The 20,904-nt window shown below is 40.9% G+C and overlaps 1 protein-coding gene across 1 annotated transcript in view; it reads right to left on the minus strand.

Moving 5' to 3' along the window:
- FMN1 (formin 1) overlaps window positions 1-20,904 on the minus strand; it is a 172,851-nt gene that overhangs the window by 76,073 nt on the left and 75,874 nt on the right. The window contains exons 6-8 of the mRNA XM_056851867.1: window positions 12,965-13,647; window positions 9,328-9,478; window positions 1,569-1,656 (exon numbers count right to left, since the gene is read on the minus strand). Coding sequence (XP_056707845.1) covers window positions 1,569-1,656; window positions 9,328-9,478; window positions 12,965-13,647 — 922 coding nt within the window. The remainder of the gene's footprint in view (window positions 1-1,568; window positions 1,657-9,327; window positions 9,479-12,964; window positions 13,648-20,904) is intronic.

The raw sequence follows: 20,904 nt of genomic DNA on the forward strand, positions 1-20,904 counted from the left end.
AACTGGAGAGCAAAACTGCTTTTGCCAAGAGAAAGAATTCCAATATGGCAAGCCAGGAGGTCCTACACTACATGCAGAGCCAGACTGGGAAATCTAAGGGTTTTCCAGCTCCTTCTCCCACAAAATGTGTGGTTTGGAGAAGATTTTCTGGGTCACCACAAACCAAAGTTTATTGTGACATCCAAACCAGACATGAGGATTAAACCATGCTTGGAACCCGACTTGTAGGCAGGGGAACAAATCACAATTTGTGTTTTGGAAATCATGACAACTGTTATTTGTTGCAAATTAAGAAGACTTTAATCCTTGAGCCATGTGCAAGGAAAGGGGGAATGTGCAGGGTTGAGGACTTTGAAGGGCCATTCTTGTAATGACAAACCATCATTACTTCTGGATACTACCTATGCTGGGCACAAGAACTTTAGTCCTCCTAGTGTCTGGAACCCATTCCTAGGTCATCAACAATTATGATCAGTAAATTTTGAGGATCCTACAATTTGACAGGGCTATTCTCAGCATCTAGTGTCAAAAAACGTAAACATCAAAAGTGCTCTACAGAGAATGGCTTGGGTCCTAGATCAATAGTTTCAATGGGTCCTTGTACAAATGAAAATTTTAGTGGAAAAGAAAGTGTGCTTGTCAGAAAAGACTATGCAGTGCACACCAAACTCATTCATAGCATCCAAGCCCATCGGTTGGATCTCACAATCCATCAACAGAAGGCAATGACATAGCACATTCCAGGTAGCCAAAGCACATTGTATATTAACAGCTGGCCAAGGCAGGCCAGAGCTATTATACCCTGCATTGAACAAGAATAGATAACAGCCAAGAGGATTTAAATCCCGACGTTAATCCTCAGTGGAGAGGTCATGTATTTGGATATTTAATTAACCAAAATATGAGCCAAATAAACTCCGTTTTTTTAATATATTAAAAAAAGAAGAAGGCAATGACAGTTGTGAATCTTTCCAACATTTCCCACCCTATTAACAGTCCTTTCTGATCTTGGGATTTCTGGTAGGGTTGCCAGCTCTGGGTCGGGAAATTCCTGGAGCAAATTATAATGCCATAGAGTCCACCCTTCAAAGCACCCTTTTTTGTCCAGGGGAACTGATCTGTGTAGTCTGGAGATCAGTTGTAATTCTGGGACATCTCCAGGTCCCACCTGGAAGCTGGAACCTAATTTATGGCTTTGTGGGACTCCTGTGATCTAGCAGCCATGCAGATCAGAAGGCTGCCATAGAAAAGGGGACAAAATAGCCCCATATCTCACATAAGCACAACCTCGCTGATGGAAGAAAGAAAAGAAGACAATTTTACACACTTTCCCTTCCCTACTGCAGCCTAATAAGGCAAGTCCAAAACCCAGGAATTAATGTCCTCAGTGTTGGAAAGAGAGGCTGGGTGGGCGGCGGGGGGGGGGGGGACGACGACACACAGGGAATCTCTGCAGTTTTTGCATCCTCAGATTGCATGACCCAACACATTATGTGAGATATAGAACAGCTTTATGAGCATATATTTAATTACTATAGAGAAGAGATTAATTTGTAAGATAAACTCACCTTGTTGTATGTCCTTCATCTCCAAATGCAAACTTGATATCAAAATTCCTACAGTTTGAGATCTCTTTCCATCCAACAGTTTGATAATCTGGAATTAAATAGGATATTTGATTATGTCCAAATAAATTTGTGCTAGCATTCACATTTCTAAATTAAATGCCACATGGCACAATTGTGGCTTTCTTTTCCCTTTCTCTTTCAAGACAAAAATGTTAAAGCTTGTGTAATCCATTTTGTGAAAGGAACATAATAAAAATAGACACATTGCTTTGAGAAAAAAGAAGATTCTGCACAACATATAGTAAGTATAACCGAGATTGATTGATTTTTATGACACTGTATATCAGTTTATAACACAGGGAAATGAAACTGATGGGTATTATGCAGCCACCAATTTCAATGGGGGAGATTTAAGCATATGGTCAATGGGACTTTAAACTACTTTGGCTGTGCCTTGGCCAAATTTCATTTTAATCCTCACACTAAGTGTGCAGTCAATGCTCTTAGATTCCCAACAACATAAATCTTCAAAACAGAATAAAATTTATAGATTTCTTCATTCCGTTATAGAGAGTTTCAAAAGATACTATGAAATAAATGCTGGTTAAACAGAGTTTATCATGGACATTTCAGAAGTAATACATGTTATTTGATGAACTTGGCAGCAGATTAACTTCTAATAGGGATAATTATAGGCTTAAGTAGGGTGCAATTTGTATAGAATTCACTGACCTCCAGGTTGACCCTTTTCAGGGTAAAATTCATAGGCTGTCATAAACCCTATTAGGCATGCCTAGTTTGAGGTAAAACCTTCCAGACTATACCTCATACAGGGAATATGACATTTGAAACCATCACACTGTGATTCCTCTGAAAATTGTAGGTATGATCTGAAGATATGATCAGGTTAGCTCACACAACTACCCCCCATACTTCATTTTAAACTGCAAATACCTTGAATATTACATAATTTTAAAATATCAAAGGTTCACTTCAGAACAAAATGAGCTTTATGATTATAGCCTTTTATGCAAAGAAGTACATATGGTCACCATTACAAATGACCAAACTCAGCCCTTGCTACCTGCTGAACTAAAAGAAACAAAGTCACTGTATAACTGAAATCTAGTGTATTTCTCATTGTTTACCAAGATGGTTGTCAAAGAAAAGAAAAAAGAAAAGAAAAGCCACCTGGGACACACTGGTAAATAGGTGTTCTTACCAGAGTTGTAAGGTTTATCACCACAAATTCTCAGGGATCTCTCCTCAAAGTACACCAACACTCTACATCCTATGGGCAGCTGTACACCTAAGCATTCAACTTTTTGCCTCAGGTTCTTGTAGGTTATCCGGGCTGTGTGACCGTGGTCTTGGTCACACAGTCACACAGCCCGGATAACCTACAAGAACCAATGAACTCTGACCGTGAAAGCCTTCGACAATATTTTTTTCCTCAGGTTTAGAAACCAATGCTTAACGTGCTTTGAATCTGCTAGTAAAATATGCTTAGAAAGAGGAAAATCATTTTCCCAGCGCATCTGACATTCTCAGATTATAGTTAATTTTGGAAGGGTCATAATAAAAAAGAAGAAAAATATGAGCTGCATAGCTTTTAGTCTCAGTGACTTTAAGGGGAACCATAGGCATATGTTTAATTCTCTCCCACTGAAATCAATGGGATAAAAGTACTTAAGTTTGGCTTAACAGTGCCGACGTTTTCAACGTGTTTTTTTTTTAATTTGAAAAACAGGTAAGATGCTTTATTTCCAAGGATACAAAATAGATGCAATCCTAAGAACATTTTCCTGGAAGTAAGACCCACTGAATAAAATGGGACTTACTTCAGAGTAGTTCTGCTTAAGCTTCCTCCCTAATCGTTTAAATCAAACCTTTATGACCCACCAGTCATGTACTGCTTGAAAAAGCACCCTTTTTGCCACCTTGGAATTACAAAAAACAGAAGGCGGTAAAATGCCTTACAGATGGACTGCATTAGTGGATCCGTCTGTACCAGGAAGATGCATTTTGCACACCGATGACAGTAGTATGTAAGCAGTTAACTTGCTAGCTCTTACTAGCTGATGCTAACTACGTGCCAGCTGGCAGAGAACGTCTAAGCAACAGACATGGCAGCCAACTGTCTGTCTCTTCTCTGGTTACTAAATATATAACAGAAAAGGATGGAGCATCTCCTGACCTTGTGACAAGAATGTAAATACTGTTTTCCCAGACTTTCTTTTTTCCTTGGTGCAAACATGGGAATTGTCACACCCCATGCCAGCCTTAAACATTTAAGCATATGAAGAAATCATTAAAAATAACACTCCTCCTCCATCCCATGCTGTAAACGGGAGCTAATTTTTTAACTTGGAGCACGGAGATGGAAGTTGGAAATAAGAAAGTGGTTCCTTCTCTGGAGTTTTCTACCTAAAGTTTACCACACTTCATGATAAGCCCATTCCCAAACTCAGTCCCACCGAGTCACGTGGGCACTAGGTACAATGAATCAGTATGTCTAACACTCAATCAGTATCAAAGTAGAGGGACTCCCATTTGGAAGTAAGGGACAATCCAGGCAACCCTTGTTTTGCGATAACTATTTAACCACATGCTGAGGTGGTTAGTTTCTAACTAACAAGGGCCATGATTTCATAACTCTAAAATGGGTTGGCTAACAGCATGCAGAAAACCCCATGGGTGATACCTGTGAGAAATTGTTCATATGATGAGTTTATAATGAGCACATTTTGAGCCAGGACCAAGAATTAGTACAAAAATTCATACTTAATGATCCTGAGACAAGTTCCTTTCAAGTAAATGTGCTTAGAACTTGACAGGCCACAAAATAAATAAGTAGATTAACAAACATTTAGGAGTTATTGGGAATACTGTATTGTAAAGTTCAGTTACATTTCATAGTGATCCTGAGTTGTAAATGCTACTGAGACTAATAAATTGACCTCATTAGTTCACTAGGTTTTACTCAAGAGTAAATACATTAATGAGTAGAACATTATTTCAGCAATCTAGCCCAAAATCCTAAAACCAAATTTTCAAGGAACAGAAAAGTTGCAATTTTTAGTATCTCACAATTACAAAATAAGCAGAACACCCGATGACAGATATATCTGCTTTTAAAAATGCTCCTCATTCAAAATATTGACACTCATTGTAAATGGGAACATGTGCTAATAATTACATGAAGCCAGTTAGAGATAATAGACAACAGAAAAGTCATTATCTTTAATGTTATCCTCGGACTTTGATATGATAATCATTGCACTAAAGAGCCGAAAATGATTGATGGAGTCTTATTTAGAACATGCAGATGACACAAATTACCTGACACTTAGCCCATTTCCTTGTAGAAGGGAAACATAATGACACCAACTCGAATACATATGGTATCTTAATAAACCTGTTTGTAACTATGCTACATGACGGAATATAGCTGTTCTCTTGCATAACATTGGTATTTCTCACAACAAATGTGTTAAGTATAAACGGCAGAAACATGTGTCTGGGAGGGTTACTGGCTGAGGTTACCAGACATGTATATTTAGGTGTTTACTGCTCTAGATAACATACACCACAAGTGTACTATGACACACATGGCAATTGGAGCCATTTGGAGAATTATAAATTGTATTTAAGAAAGATGTAGACAAGCTGGAATGGGTCCAGAGGAGGGCAACAAAGATGGTGAGGGGTCTGGAGACCAAGTCCTATGAGGAAAGGTTGAAGGAGCTGGGTATGTTTAGCCTGGAGAGGAGAAGACCGAGAGGGGATATGATAACCATCTTCAAGGACTTGAAGAGCTGTCATATAGAGGATGGTGCTGAGTTGTTTCCTGTTGCTCTAGAACCAACGGGTTGAAATTAAATCAAAAAGAGTTTCCATCTAGACATTAGGAAGAATTTTCTAACAGTTAGAGCAGTTCCTCAGTGGAGCAGGCTTCCTCGGGAGGTGGCAAACTTTCCTTCTCTGGAGGTTTTTAAGAAGAGGCTAGATGGCTATCTGTCAGCAATGCTGATTCTATAACCTTAGGCAGATCATGAGAGGAAGGGCACCTTGGCCATCTTCTGGGCATGAAGTATGTGTCACTGGGTGTGTGTGTGGGGGGAGGTAGTTCAGAATTTCCTGCATTGTGAGGGGGTTGGACTAGATGACCCTGGTGGTCCCTTCCAACTCTATGGTTCTATGATTCTATTTTAAAGTGTGAATTTCTGAATTCTGCATATGGGGTACAGACTCCTCCTCATCAGACAAAGAGACTGAGGATTCAGATGGGAAGGGAGATGAACACCTGACACTACCACAGAAGGAGGCAGTTGACATACCTCCAGGAACCTCCCTTGATGTGCCAGAGGAGCCTGGATCAGCTTTCTTACCCACAGATACAGCTCTTTCCTTCCGCCTCAGACTTAGACCCTGAACCCTCCATCCCCGAGGCCACTACGCACCTGAGGTCTCTCCCCAGCTGACTCTTCAACCCTCACAAAGCCCTAAACCACCACCCCGTTGGAGTATTTGCGGCTGTAATCTGTAATGGCACATTTAGGAGCCAGTAGCCCGCTCCTGGAAGGGTGGGACTTGCACATTCACCTCCTTGCAGTAGTATTTAAGGCCTCATTTCACTCTCAGCCTTCGCTGGACAACATCCATGATACAATGCCACTGGTTCCAGCTGAAGTGACTTGAGTCCTGCCTTTTGTAACTCAGCCTTGAGCAGTACAAGAAGCAACCAGTAAATCATGACATATTGTGTGGTATTAAAATTACTCTCAAAAGACTCTGCCTGCTTCATGGTAGGACAAAGCCCTAGTTCATATATTTATTCATGGCAATTCAGAAAAAGCATGGTGGAAGACCAATGCAAGTCCAACTTGTCCAGCACAGGTGGATCCTATTTTAAGTTTTCCTCTTAGCCAGGGGTCCCCATCGTTGTTGAGCCTTGCAGGCATGTTTGGAATCCTGAATACAGGCTGGTGGGCACAACCACAATATGGCCACTGCAGGGTCTCAACCACACACACAAAAGAAGCCTTCATGCAGGGGAGAAGTGGGATATATTTTTTGTTAAAAATACACTGGGAAAGAGGAGTGGGAGAGAATAAAACCGACCATGTGGTGACAGCTGTTGCTGAAACAATGTTCTTTTAAACTGCTCAGCAAATCGGATCTCCAAAAGCCCTGCTGGACAACTGCCCAACCTGGTTCTGCCCACTTTTTATAAACACTTGGTGGGCACCAGGAAAGCTATGGGTGGACACCATGACACCCATGGGCACCACATTGGGGACACCTGGGCTAACCCAATGGTTTAAATTTCTAATGTGCCATCTCCATGGTATTTTTAGGACCATGGAGCCAATCCTGAAGTTTTTGGAGTAGAATATTTATATCCTGAACCCATACAGTTATATGGAAATAACTCTGGATTTCAATTAAATCTACTTCTATGTACTTGTGGTGAAGAGTCTGAAGAATCTTCTGTTAACTATTATACTTCTTCCCACATATACATTGTTATATATTTAACGTATGTGTCAGTATATGTAAAAAGTGCCTAAATAAACAATACATTCATACATGCATGCACATATATACACCCATAAGCTAGTAAGGCTACACTTTCTATTCTAAAATGAATTAATAAATGCATAACTATGTAACAGTTATTTGCAGCGTTATTTTTCTGCCCCTACAACAAAACTGAGACATCTTGCAGGTTATGAGAAGACGTGCACATGATAGTTTTAATATGACAATAAAATAATTTGGTAATTGTTTTATTTATGGTACAAAATAAAACAAATGAAATATGGAAAAGAGATACTTCACTGGCTCTGTCAGCACAGTGGGAAGGGGGTACTGTGTACTTATGCTCCCAATAGGGTTGCCAGTCCCCTGATGGAAGTGGAGGGGGGATCCCCTGCTTTAACAACCTTCCCCTGGCACCATTCAGCCAGCCAATGGTGGAACTTAGGGCAGCAAAAGTAGTCCGAGGCCTCCAGCAGCTGAAACACAATGACGTCAGTTCCAGTGACACTGGAACTGATGTCATCGCATTGCCAATGGCTGTGGAGATGCTCTGGTGTTTGAGCAAAACTCTATGGTAAAATGGTGATGCAATGATGTCACTTCCAGCGCACACTGGAAATTACATCATCATGTTCTGGCTGCCAGAGGCCTCGGACTACGCTTGCAGCCTGTAAGTCCCCCCTATCCCCCACTACCACCCCCCACCCCCCGCAGTTGCTGTGAGCTATCTGGCAACCCTCACTCCCAAGCAAAATTTTGTGACTATTGCTTAATTTGCCCCTGTAATAAACTTTATATTGGATCTAGCATACGCCCGATTAAGACTAGAATATTAGAACACAAATCTAGAATACGTGCAGGCAATTGTTCGGCTCCGGTAGTAGAACATTTTCTCAGGGCACGCCATAATGAAAATGAATTATGTTTTTTTGTGGTTTGGCACTTGAGGGGCAAAAAATATGACAGAAGGAACAACGAATGCATTCTGAGACAAAAAGAGGCATTTTTCATTCACCTCTTTGGATCTTTGGAACCAAATGGACTAAATTTAGAAAATGATTTTTCTTGTTTTATTTAGAATATGTCTCTTTAAGAAAATAGTGCCTGAGTGTGCCGGCTGTAATCATTTAAGCTTGGAAATGTCTCTATGCGGCAGTAGCACTTTGTATCCCTTTGGGAACAGATAACAGCATCTGAGCAACCACGTATGTGAAATGATATACCCTGAGTGGGAACTTTGAAAAAATATATACAGTACATGGCTGCAGCTTTATCCTGAATGGAAAAATGGAGATAAGTTGTGAACATATACAATTGAATTAAACTGTAAGTAAAATGATATTTGCTAATGAAATGAGATATTTGAACCTATGTAAGATACAATTTATATTATTTAATGGGATTTTACAGGAAAAGGGGCTGAAGAAGAACTGAAACGATCGTCCCCCTCTTCATTCTTCTAGAAATACTATTGAAAACTTACCCTCACGGGACTTTTTGAATTTTGCTCTCCAGTTACCTTTGTGAAGATTACTCAAGAGAAAATTGTGGAGATTGTTACCTTATAGGATTGAGAACATAGGATTGTATATAGAATTGTATGTTGTAAGTCTTTCACTGCACATTTGAACTTTTGCACCTATGTGATAAATTGTCAAGTTCTGGATTACTTTGTGTCCGTGATTGACTTGAAATTAACTAGCCGACTCCATACTAAGTTCCTGACTGTGTGTACTAGTGTGGTGGTGTATATTTTGATTGTGCAATTACATGTTTGGAAACAGCAGATATCCTATCCTGAATCATGTTTTAGAAAAATTCTGAGAGCCAGCGTGGTGTAGTGCTTAAGAGCGGTGGACTCTGATCTAGAAAACGGGGTTTGATTCCCCACTCCTCCACATGAGTGGCAGAGGCTAATCTGGTGAACTGGATTTGTTCAGTTGAACTCCTACACAAGTAGTCCGCTGGATGACCTTGAGCTAGTCACACTCTCTCAGCCTCACCTACCTCACAGGGTGCCTGTTGTGGGGAGGGGAAGGGAAGGTGATTGTAAACTGGTTTGATTCTTCCTTAAGTGGTAGACAAAGTCAGCATATAAAAAACCAACACTTCTTCTCTTCATGTCAAGTTTGGCCCCCAATTATCTTAAAGTAAATACTTACTGTCAGATTACTCCCCCCCACCTTAATTAGGCTAAAATGACAATAAAGAATACCTTTTTGGTTTTTGCTCTCTTTCCATAAGAATCTGATAAAGGTTTTTTCTTTTCCTGAGCTGTTTCTTTGGAGAATAAATTTTCAAATTCCGTAGTATCGCATATATTGGGTTCTTCTAATGACTCCCACAGAGTTGGTCCTACATTTGGGCTAAAACGAGAAAAGAAAAATCAAAGTTGGTCCAAAACTACATATTTTCTTTGCCATATAGTTACATCACCATTTACAATAGCAATGCTTAAACTGGGTTACTCTCCAGGTAACAGCTCTATGCCTAAAGCTGAGTGCTGCTCTACAGCTACTGAATAATCTATGCATTTGTTTCTTATTTATTCTGTTACATAGTTTATATATCTCTGGAACACAGAGACATGTCTGTGTAATTTGTGTCAAGTCTGGATTATGTTGATGCAGCGATGACATTTCCTTTTTCCTTTTATCCCATCGGGTGAATTGCGCTGTTTCTGACTGTGGGACTCCGAATACACAGAAATTGGAAATCAGAAAAAAGTATGTACAGACAGAAAGTAAGCACAGCATAGCACATTACTTGCACTACCCCCAAGTGCAAGTAATGGACTATGGTGTGCTTGCTTTCTGACTGTACGTATTTTTCTGATTTTCAATATTGTTTAAAAAAACAGCATTACTAGAAGGACTTTGAACTACCAATGAGTGCTGAGATGTGTGATTTGAAATTATCTTGTCGTCCCCCCACCCCCCGTTTCAGAAATTAATGTGTACTACATCAAAAGAAACCTTCAGGATTAGAGTATAGTTCTTTGGAGACTGTAAACTAAGGAACAAAGTTCTCTCTTGCTTTTATTGGCAAGCAACTGATCTTTGTCTTCCAGCAGGTGTCACTCACTTAACATTTTATTCCTGCCTATCATTTCATACCTAACACCCAAATGTTTTTGTGGACCTGAGAAAGTTAAACTAGGATTGCTGCTGAAATCATAATGAGAAAACGAACAATATTCATAAAATAATATCAGATTTGAAGATGTTTTCTACAGTGGAAATAGCTTCTAATGTACCTTAAAGTAAAACTAATTAAAATGTTAATGAGGAAAACATTCTAAAAATGCTTTTTGTTCCATGTTTTATATGTAGAATAAAGTTTGGGTCTCATTGACACACTCATTAATAGGAGCATATAAATTGTTAAGGTACTTTCACAAATGAAGAATGCTCACATTTGATACAAATGTGGTCCTAACAGCTCCTGGCTGACAATTATTTTTTCTACTCAGAACATGGAGTTGGATCCCACCAGCTTTCTGCTGGTAGAAGCAGACTGATTCCAACCTTTCCCTTCCAACATCAGCATCCTGTGGAATCTCTGTCCCTCCCTTCCCCCCGCCCACCACCACCCCAAGCTGGTGTTAGGAGTTGCATAGGGACTGGTGATTGGAGTGAAGAAGGGAATCAGTCTCTTCTGTCAACAGAACCTCAGGTGGATATAACTGATGGTCTCATTGTGGCCAGTTCTGCAACGAGAGCAAATCAGGTCCCAGCAGTATTCCGGGCTTTAGGGATTCCATGACCCATTCATATTCTTGCAGCAGTGTTGGGGCGAAAATGCATGGTCGCTTTAGCCTTCTTTATTCCCTATTTCAGCCAGGATTCAGCCAGGATCGAACGCATGCATTTCACCGAACATGCGTTCCATCCTGGCTGAATCCTGGCTGAAACAGGGAATAAAGGAAGCTAAAGCGACCATGAGTTTTCACCCTTGCATAGCAGGTGAGAAGACAATCTGCACCGTCAGCAGAAAGAATTCTGAAAACGGCACAAGTCAACTCATGCATACATATAAAATTTTCCCCTCCTCTTGCTTGAAAAATCTTCAGTTTAAGAAAGAAGCAACAGTAATTAACGCATATCCCCATGCAGAATGTAACCTGAAACTACCCAGACTACGTAAGATGAAATGGAAAATTCAATGGGTGACTCAACTGCTGATAAAAAGTCATGTCAATGGTTTATTTTATTTCTCTTGAATTGTTTTATGTTTGGGTCACGGTTGTCTGGAAGAAAGATGGGCTTATTGTTATCAGAGCTCATAGCTATAACACACCATGAATGAGTCTAATAAAAAACTTTTAAAACCTACCTCCAATAGTGGGCATCACTACACATTGTGGCATTTGTAATATCATCCTAAGTAGAGGTACAGATTTTAAAGTCCACTGAAGTTAATATGTTTAGAAGACAGTTAACTATGCTTAGGATGGCACAGTTAATTCCATATGTAACTTATGCATTATCTGGGAAAGTACTGTGTTCCTCAATGCTTTGTGTGCTGTTTAACTTAGTTTTTCTTTTTGTCTCTACAAGTCTAAATGGGTGTGCAGGGAGGAAGAAAAACTCATGAGCATGGCATGGTACTGCAGCAAATTTTAAGTCAGAGGAGGAGCAATTGAGCTTAATGTTGAGAGCTCATACTTCATCTCTGCCTTGGAATAACTTGTGGTTTTAGGCAAGTTGCCTACATCTATCTTGTCCAATATGCAGTGTTTGAGAGGGCCCAGCCAAATGCTTCTGAGAAGTTAACAACCAGAGAATAAAGGCAACAGAATTCTCCTATTGTCTGTGCCCCAACTTCTGGTATTAATTTACCAAGATTTCATTTGGCTCACATGGTTGATAGGGAAGGTCTGGATGGTCATATCATAAAATTTATTGCAGTCTTTGACCAGTATAACAAAAGTTATAAGGTCGGGATGGTCTGAGCTAGGGTGGAGCTGGAAGCAGGTATTTTGGAGTGCCATAGTCAAGGTGGGGGCAGTGGGAGAGCCAGCGTGATGTAGTGGTTAAGAGCGGCGGCAGCCTCTAATCTGGAGAACTGGGTTTGATTTCCCATTCCTCCATATGAAGTCTGCTGGGTGACCTTGGGACAGTCACAGTACTCTCTGAACTCTCTCAGCTCCACCTACTTCACAAGGTGTCTGTTGTGTGTGAGGGGAAGGGAATGTAATTGTAAGTCACTCTGAGGCTCCTGAAGGTAGAGAAAGCAGGGTATAAAAATCTACTCTTCTTTGTATAGTAAGTGAAACTTGTAATAGCCTGTTTGTGGATTCATCAGTCATCACTGCACAGGGTTTAGGGCTCAAATACTATGTATGCAGAAAATGGCTGTGGTTAGTGAAATTCCCTTTCTAGCTATTTTCAATAACTTCTAAATCATATTTAGTTGATTAAGCATGGACAGGGGTGCTGTGCTACTGGCTGCTGGTTTGTCAGTGCCCTCCTGCCACATCTCAGACCCTGAAGGGTGATCATGTTAGCTGCTTTCATGCCTTAGTATCCCATCAGATCAGGCTGTTCATAACCTCTGCCTTGAGCCATACTAAGAATATTTCATGTCAAATCAGATTCTTCTTCTTTTGCATAAGCCACAGGGACAATACTATACAAGACAGATGACGGACCCCTTGAAGAAAAAATTCTATCACTTCACATTGATAAAGTATTCTAAATAAAATAATTTTCTGCATTTCAACTTCAAAAGTCTGGTTTGGATATATTCTATTTTTCCACAATTTACTTTCAGCTCTTTAAATTAGGTCAAGTTTGAAATGCTGCATGTAAGTTTCTGTAATGTATCAAAATGACAAGTAATTGCTTTACCTGCAATCTTTGATTTGTATTCTAGTCCAGTACAGCGGCTTCATGGGGCAGGTGGGTTCAACAGCAGGTTTTCGAGGACTTTGGTTTGATAACATGCTACCAAGAGGTGGAGGAGGAGGCGGTCCCCCTCCCAGTGGAGGAGGCCCTGGTGGTGGAGGTGGTAGAAGGTGATGAGTCGCCAAAGGTATAGGAAGTGGAGGTGGTGGCGGTGGATAGGAGGTTTCGAAGCCTGGTGCTGAAGGAATTGGACCAGGTGGAGGAGGTGGTGGTGGAGGAGGTGGTGGAGGTGGTGGTGGTGGAGGAGGAGGAGGTGGTGATGGTGGAAACCTTCCTGAGGCATAGCCTGAACTGCAAGTTTCCTTATGATCAATTGAGGCAGAAATACTGTTATTCAAGCAAGATATATTAAGCTTCTTAGGTATCGTTTGGTTACTCTTGACTGTCCGGTTTTCATCTTCACTTGGCTTTATAAAAGTTTCCCTGTCCGTTTGTATGCATACATTTCTGTATGTCTTTGGTGGGTAGTCATCTTCAGTGGATACACAGGCATCTTTTGCTTCCTCACTTCTCTTGTATAATATTTTCTCCAGTTCATTTTTTAAATTTGCAATGTTTTCCTCAAGCTTTGCAGTTGACAAAGCATGCTCTCCTCGAATATGAAAGGCTTTGAGTTCAAACTCAGACTGTAAATGGATAATGAAAAATTACTGTTTCATTTGATCAGAGGTTATCATGGGAAAATAGTATAAGTTACACTCAAGCAAAGTAAAAATATGAAATCTAAGCTATGGTAGTTATAGAACTGTATACTACATTTTCTTTATGAACCATTTCTATACTAGTTACCTATGTCCCTTAAAACACTTCAGTTTAGGTTTATTCATCCAATATAAGTTACAAAGGACTACTTAAAATAGACTTCTCAATGGTAAATAAAATATTTACTAACCAGGTTCTCTCAGTATCTTTGGCTTCTGGTTTTAGATTTAGATTTGCATTTGTGCAAGCATGACATTGTCCTGACCTGGATGGCCCAGGCTAGCCTGATCTTGTCAGGTCTCAGAAGATAAGCAGGGTCAGCCCTGGTTAGTATTTGGATGGGAGACCACCAAGGAATACCAGGGTTGCTGTGCAGAGGAAGGCACTGGCAAACCACCTCTGTTAGTCTCTTGCCATGAAAACCCCAAAAACGGGTTGCCATAATTCAGCTGAAACTTGACGGCACTTTACACACACAAGCATGACATTGCCCAATGACATCAGCACCAAGTAATGACTTTAGAGTTGCCAGGTCCCTCTTTGCCACCAGTGGGAGGTTTGTGGGGCAGAGCCTGAGGAGGGCGGGGTTTGGGGAGGGGAGGGACTTCAATGCCATAAAGTCCAATTGCCAAAGTGGCCATTTTCTCCAGGTGAATGGATCTCTATCGGCTGGAGATTAGTTGTCATAGCGTGAGATCTCCAGCTACTACCTGAAGGTTGGCAACCCAAAATGACTTGCACTTATGAAATAGGTCTCAGAGATCAAACTCTGTAGGCCAAGCTACAGGAAAGTCTTTTACCTGCACTCTAATTGAGTAAACTCAGCACCAGATGAATATCTGCAAAAAGCATTCCAGAGGTTCTGTCCCATTCTGGTCTCTGAGTGATTTTACTTTATTTGTATTCATAAATGTAATTTACTTATATGGAAAAGGGACAGTGGCAATATTACTACAAAAGCATATTTATGTAAAATGTGGTTGATTATAGATGGTACAGATTACCACACAAAGCATTCTTTAATAAGATACAAAAACCCACCTTTTCTTGCAACAATTCCATACCTTAACACATAAATCAGAATAACAAAGATTAACAGTGTGCTTCCATTGAGAATAACATAAATCATTCCATCTTGATCCAAATCAACGCATAACCTTTCGTCCAACTTCCCCACCCCTGCCCCTCATGCTGATCAACCAACAAGCACAGCTAGACACCATGAGGGTACAAATATTTAAACAAACAAACAACTACTTGAGCTCTAAACACAATCATCTGGATGGTAGAACTGACACGACTGAGCCCCAGCCATGGTTGTAGAGTAACCGGGCCAGGTCAGTAAACTCAACGATCCTTAAAAGCTGAAAAAAGTTTTACTGATACTAAAAAGTTCAAAAGTAAATTAAAACACAGTACACATTACACATTTATTGTTATGGCCATTGGCCAGAATAAAATAACAGAGCAGTGATTAAAACACAGTTACATAGTGATAAGGCACACTGGCAAGGAAAATAACAAAATCTTAGCTGGCTACAATATACTTACTAAACTGTTACATAGCTGCTGATCTTAAAGGCTATAAAGATGTAGTTTCAGGCTGCAAAATAACTTGCTGGAGTTGAAGCATTGCGGAGGAAAGTAGAATAGAATAGTAAAGCTAAAAGGTAACCACCGTGAGGCTTAGTCTAATTCATGGTAAAGCGGACTCAGGTCAGATTACCCACAACTCCCAATCAGGATAGTCTCCAGGGAGAAGTCTCTGGATGGTTCAAGCTAGTTTGAGCTGGAATAGCATTATCAGGAGAAAAGAGTGACCTCATCCCCCTCCTATCTTCCTACAGATGTGCTGACTCAATTAATTAAGATGGTATGAGCTGGTGTCCTTGATGGTACTATCTGTTAGGGTAACAAGCTGCAGGTCTTGTTTGTTAGGACTGAATGCTGGCTAGGCCTCTGGGAAACTCATGAAGCTAAAACTTAAGCACACAAAATGGAGAATAATACTGATGTCAAGAACAAAATGGTTCTTCTGTCTTCACAGGAACACATGCTAACTGAGCTTTATACGTAGTTCCTCAGCCACAAGTAGAGTCGCCACTTACCAGGTTCTAGCAATGGAGCTCCTGGCAATGCTCTCTGACCTTTGCCCTTGTTCAATGAAACCATGTGTGTGTGTAGGTATTTGGGGGGGGGGTTGACATCAATTAACATCTTAGAACAGGAAGTGATGTCACAATACTCTAGGGATTTCGAAATCTCAATGGTAAAAAGCACTGTGACATCACTTCTTGTTCCAAAATAAGAAAGTGACATCTCAAAAGTCTCCACACCCTAAATGGTAGCGAAGATTGCCCCAAGGCAGTGGTCGGCAAACTTATTAGTCAACAGAGCCAAATATCAACAGTACAACGATTGAGATTTCTTTTGAGAGCCAAATTTCTTAAACTTAAACTACATAGGTAGGTACTCTGTTTATTAACGTAATAAACTTTAATTAAAGTTTTAAGTCTTAATTAAACTATAGGTACACTGAATAAAACTTGATATCATACTTAATAATGATCTTATTTATTGATAAAAATTAAATTGTAAGTAAGGTATCCATAAAATTAAATCATGACAATGACTGACAAACACTTAATGTGAACAATGGCCTTGCATCTCCCCGACCCCCACTGACCTCTCGGCGGCCGCCCTGGCGCATCCAGGCCGCCTCAGCCTCCCGCGCTCGCCTCTCGGCCTCCTCCTCTTCGCCGCCTGGGCTCTTTCCTTCCTTCCCTCCCTGGCCGGCCTGCCGTCCGCCCATCCGCCTGCCCGTCCGCCCCTCCTCAGCGTCTCGGCCTCCGAGGTGGAGGAGGAGGAGGAAGAAGAGGAGGAGGAAGGCGGAGGGGTGTCCTCCCCCCTCCCCTCTCGCTGGCGTTCTCCAGGGGCGTAAGGGAAGGGCAGGCCACGAGGGCGACATGCTGGAGCTTGCAGGTGAGGAAGGCAGGGGAGGGTGTGTGTGTGCTGGATCGGGGCCTCCCTCCCTCTCTCCGGTGCTCAGGCCACCACGTTGCAAAGATCTGCCCCCCCCCCAGGCGCGGCGGCAGCTGCGGCTCTGGGCTGGCGGAAAGGCGGAGAACTTTTGCGGGACTTCTGCGTGCGCGCAGAGCCCAGCCGGGGCAAGGAAGGGACACCAGGCTCTCCTCCGCCGCGACGTGCAGCCCCGATCCTCCACCGAAAGAAGCCAGCCCCCCGCGCCCTCTGCACCCGGGGAAGGTGGCTTCTCTCAGGTGGGCGGCCGCGATCTTGCAGCCCAGAGCCGCACTCAAGGGGCCAAAGAGCCGCATGCGGCTCTCGAGCCGCAGTTTGCCTACCCCTGCCCCAAGGGATACATTAACAGAAGCTACTTCTGCATGTATATGGATCCTAGCCCAGAGATGTGAAGGCACTGAAAAACCCACAAACATTAAGAAAACATTTCCCCTGAGAATATAAACACTCCCCTCCCCTCAATGAAATAAATGGGAAATTTTTGGGAGCACTGAAAAGTCTCCTATGAGATATTTTCTCTTTTGGAATAAGTGAAAAGCTTTTTGAGACAGTCACTCAAAAGGTGTACCATGGAAATGGCTATGCAAGACAACCTGCGACAGCATTAGATAATAATTCCTATGTATACTATAGACATATGCAACATAATTTCAAGGATATGTTTAGTGTTTAATTAATGCACAATAATGTGTATGATGAAAACACATTGTTAACTCGATATTCAAATAGGTTGGTAGTACCTACATGTTGTCCAAATAATACACTTTCTTTTCTGTAGTTTAACATTTATTTTGTACCATCTCAGATATTAAAAATTATGATACCTGTGCTAAGGCAGTGTATGGTGCACATTTTGCAACTCCTTCTCAAGTACTTGCCATTTTTCTTATAGAAACTTAAAACATTTCTACTTTTGAATTCCATAAATAAACAAAATAGTAGAAATTTTATATGCCATGTTATAAATGATGCACTTTATTTTGTTAAAGCAGTAAAATAAGTTTAGATTCAACAACAATCCAGCTAACAGAACACTTAGCCAAATTAGAGTGAAGACAAAGTTTTGCACCCTCACTATACAATGGCAAGCAATTTTTCTTCCTGATTCATATCCTCTGCCCCATTGCTGGAATTGGGATAAGGAATGTATTTCATAAGGGACATTTTTCAAAACATGTGCCTTCTACATTTATGTTCAGCCCTATGAACTATACTTATTCCACTTGCTCAAACAACCTCCAAATGTGGAACTGGTATCCTATCCAGTGACTTCAGGGATAAACACTTTCCTTCTCTAGGTAAAAATTATCTGTGTCTGGCAGAATTATTTCATTTCTGGCAATAGTGGGCCTCTACACTGGCCTACAAATCATGGAGAGACTATTCTTTTCTTGGAAATTTTACGTTACATAGCGGGAAAAAATATGTATACAACAAATTGTTGGATTTTTCTTTAAAGACAAAAACAAAGAATACATTTGTTTTAAATTTCAGCAACAACAATAACAGGCTTAACAATCAAAGGATTGTTAAAATACTGTATGCCAACTCCCTTCAAAATCAAAATTCCTTTCTTTAGACACCTCAGTCATCATAATCTGTTACATATGCTGCATTAATATTGTTTTCAAGGACATTTATTTTGTATTTATTCCTAATGCACTAAACTGAGAATAAGAGAATTCAACACATGACACATAAAAATTCCCAGGACACTAAAATATTAGTTTTCTTGAAGAGGTGTCTATGGAATGCAAATGTGTGTGTGAATGAAGACCTGATTTCACATAGCAATTGCAATTTCAGAAGATTAACAGGAAGTAACAGGACCATGAACACACATTACATATGGAATTGATTTAAACATTACATTTACAGAATAATATTTGCAAACACGCCTGCCTAATATTACCCAAATCTAAAAATAAGTGTTCCTAGGGTATGCAGGAATGAGCCACAAAGTTATCTTTGGTAGCAGAGGTTCACAAGTCATGACATTACACTGGTTATGACAACCAACTCAACTGTGCCCAATGCTGAGTCAAGCAGGAAAGGGAGGAAACTGGAAAGGGGAAAAGAGATAAGGAGGGCTGTAAGTTAGGAAAACAAAACCACCAAGAGGTCAGAAGAAGATAACTGCCAGCAAGAGCTGCCCCTTGGAAAGGAAGCTATGGTTGCTAAGTCTGGGTTGGGAAATGACTGGAGATTTGAGGGCAGAGCCTGGGAAGGGCAGAGTTTGGAGAGGGGAGCGAGCTCAGTAGGGATATGATGCCATAGAGTTCATCCTCCAAAGATGCCATTTTCTCCAGGGAAACTGATCTCTGTAGTCTGGAGATCAGTTGTAATTCTGGGAGAACTCCAGACCCCATCAGGAGGTTGGCTAACTTAAAGGAAGCAGATGGGGAAAGTTGGTGCCAAAGGCAGTGGGGGGAAATGGGAGTCAACAAGAGTTGGGTGGAAAGCGAGAGCTGAAGCCAGCAGGGAGATGTGTGAGGAAAGTGAACTGGTAAGGGGGGACATAGAGGAAGGTAGTGGTGGGAGAATGGAATTTCCCCTCCCTCATAGGTCTCCATCTAGTTTTCAGCTACCAGCTGAACCCTTTGCAATTATCTTACAAGTATTATAAGCCAGTAAAGAGATTGCGGGAAATTCAGTCAAACCATTCCTGCACATTACTTTAAGAATAAAAAGCTATCATTAGGCATACCCGAATGTTTAGAAATATGAACTGCAAAGAAAGTAAGGAAATTGATGAAATAATATAAAATAAAATACAAGAGAAAGCACATTAAAAGAAATTTGAACTTGACTTGTGAACAGTTTTAGGGATTCAGATCCAAGGGCAAAATTGGCCTGAATCAGGTCTTGCCAAACAGTGAATACACCAACTATCAAACTACAACAGCAAATATATCCACATCAGAAATGGGGAAAAAGGAAGAAAGTTTTGGAGGAACATTACCGGAACATTACAGTCTACCCCTCAAGGATCTGATTTTCTCCAGGGGGACTGTAGTCCAGAGACGAATTGCAATTCCAGGAGAACACTAAGCACCAACTGGAGGTTGGCAACCTTAGCTGTAATCTCTGAACTCAGCTTTTGTTTTTCTTTCCTATCTCAAAGTATAAAACTCATAGTGCATTCCTAAGGAGAGTTACTCCTGTCTAAGCCCATTCTTTTCAATGGGCTTAAACTGGAGTAACTCTCCTTAGGAATACACTGTTAGACATGGTCAGAAACATGAGCCCTTGGGCATGAACCAAAGAACTTGCCCTTGGCTCTTAGCCTGTGGTTTATACCTTGGGGCCTTGGATAAAATGGTCCATTGGATCTAGGATTGGCCCCACATATAGTGTTTTTTTTTAATTGGCTTAAATTTTATTAAATTTAAATTGTGTGTTTCTTTGTTCTTAGAACCACTTTAGATTCCTTTGGGGAGAAAAGTGGTAAAAAGTATTTAAGTAAAATAAAGAACAAAACTGGAAAAAATAAGTTCCATCTTGTTGATGAGTAATCAAAGATTAATCAATTAAAGTAATCAATTAAAATTAAAATGAGAAAAGAAAGATAGGTATGATTATGAGTGTAGATTTGCCACAGAGTTGACTCTCCATAGGTAAATAACATAAGGATATAGAATTATAGAATCATACAGTTGGAAGGGACCACCAGGGTCATCTAGGCCAATCCCCTGCACAATGCAGGAAATTCACAACTACCTCCTCCCCACACCCCCAGGGACCCTGCTCCATGCCCTGAAGATAGCAAAAAACCCTCCAGGATTCCTGGCCAATCTGGCCTGGAGGAAAATGGCTTCCCGACCCCATGGTGGCGATCTACATTACCCTGGGCATGCAAGAAAGGGCCATGAGTGCCAAGCACTGACACAACCCTTCCTGCCCTCTCTCTCATGATCTGATCTGCCTAAATTCACAGAATCAGCATTGCTGTCAGATGGCCATCTAGCCTCTGCTTAAAAAGGAGAGCCCACCACCTCCCAAGGAAGCCTGTTCTACTGATGAATTGCTCTGTTAGAAAGTTTTCCTAATGTTTTAGTGAAAAATCTTTTGATTTAATTTCAACCTGTTGGTTCTGGTCCGACCTTCTAAGGCAACAGAAAACAGCTCCGCTCCATATTCTA

Source organism: Euleptes europaea, chromosome 6 (assembly GCF_029931775.1).
Source record: "Euleptes europaea isolate rEulEur1 chromosome 6, rEulEur1.hap1, whole genome shotgun sequence".
Taxonomy (NCBI): Eukaryota; Metazoa; Chordata; class Lepidosauria; order Squamata; family Sphaerodactylidae; genus Euleptes; species Euleptes europaea.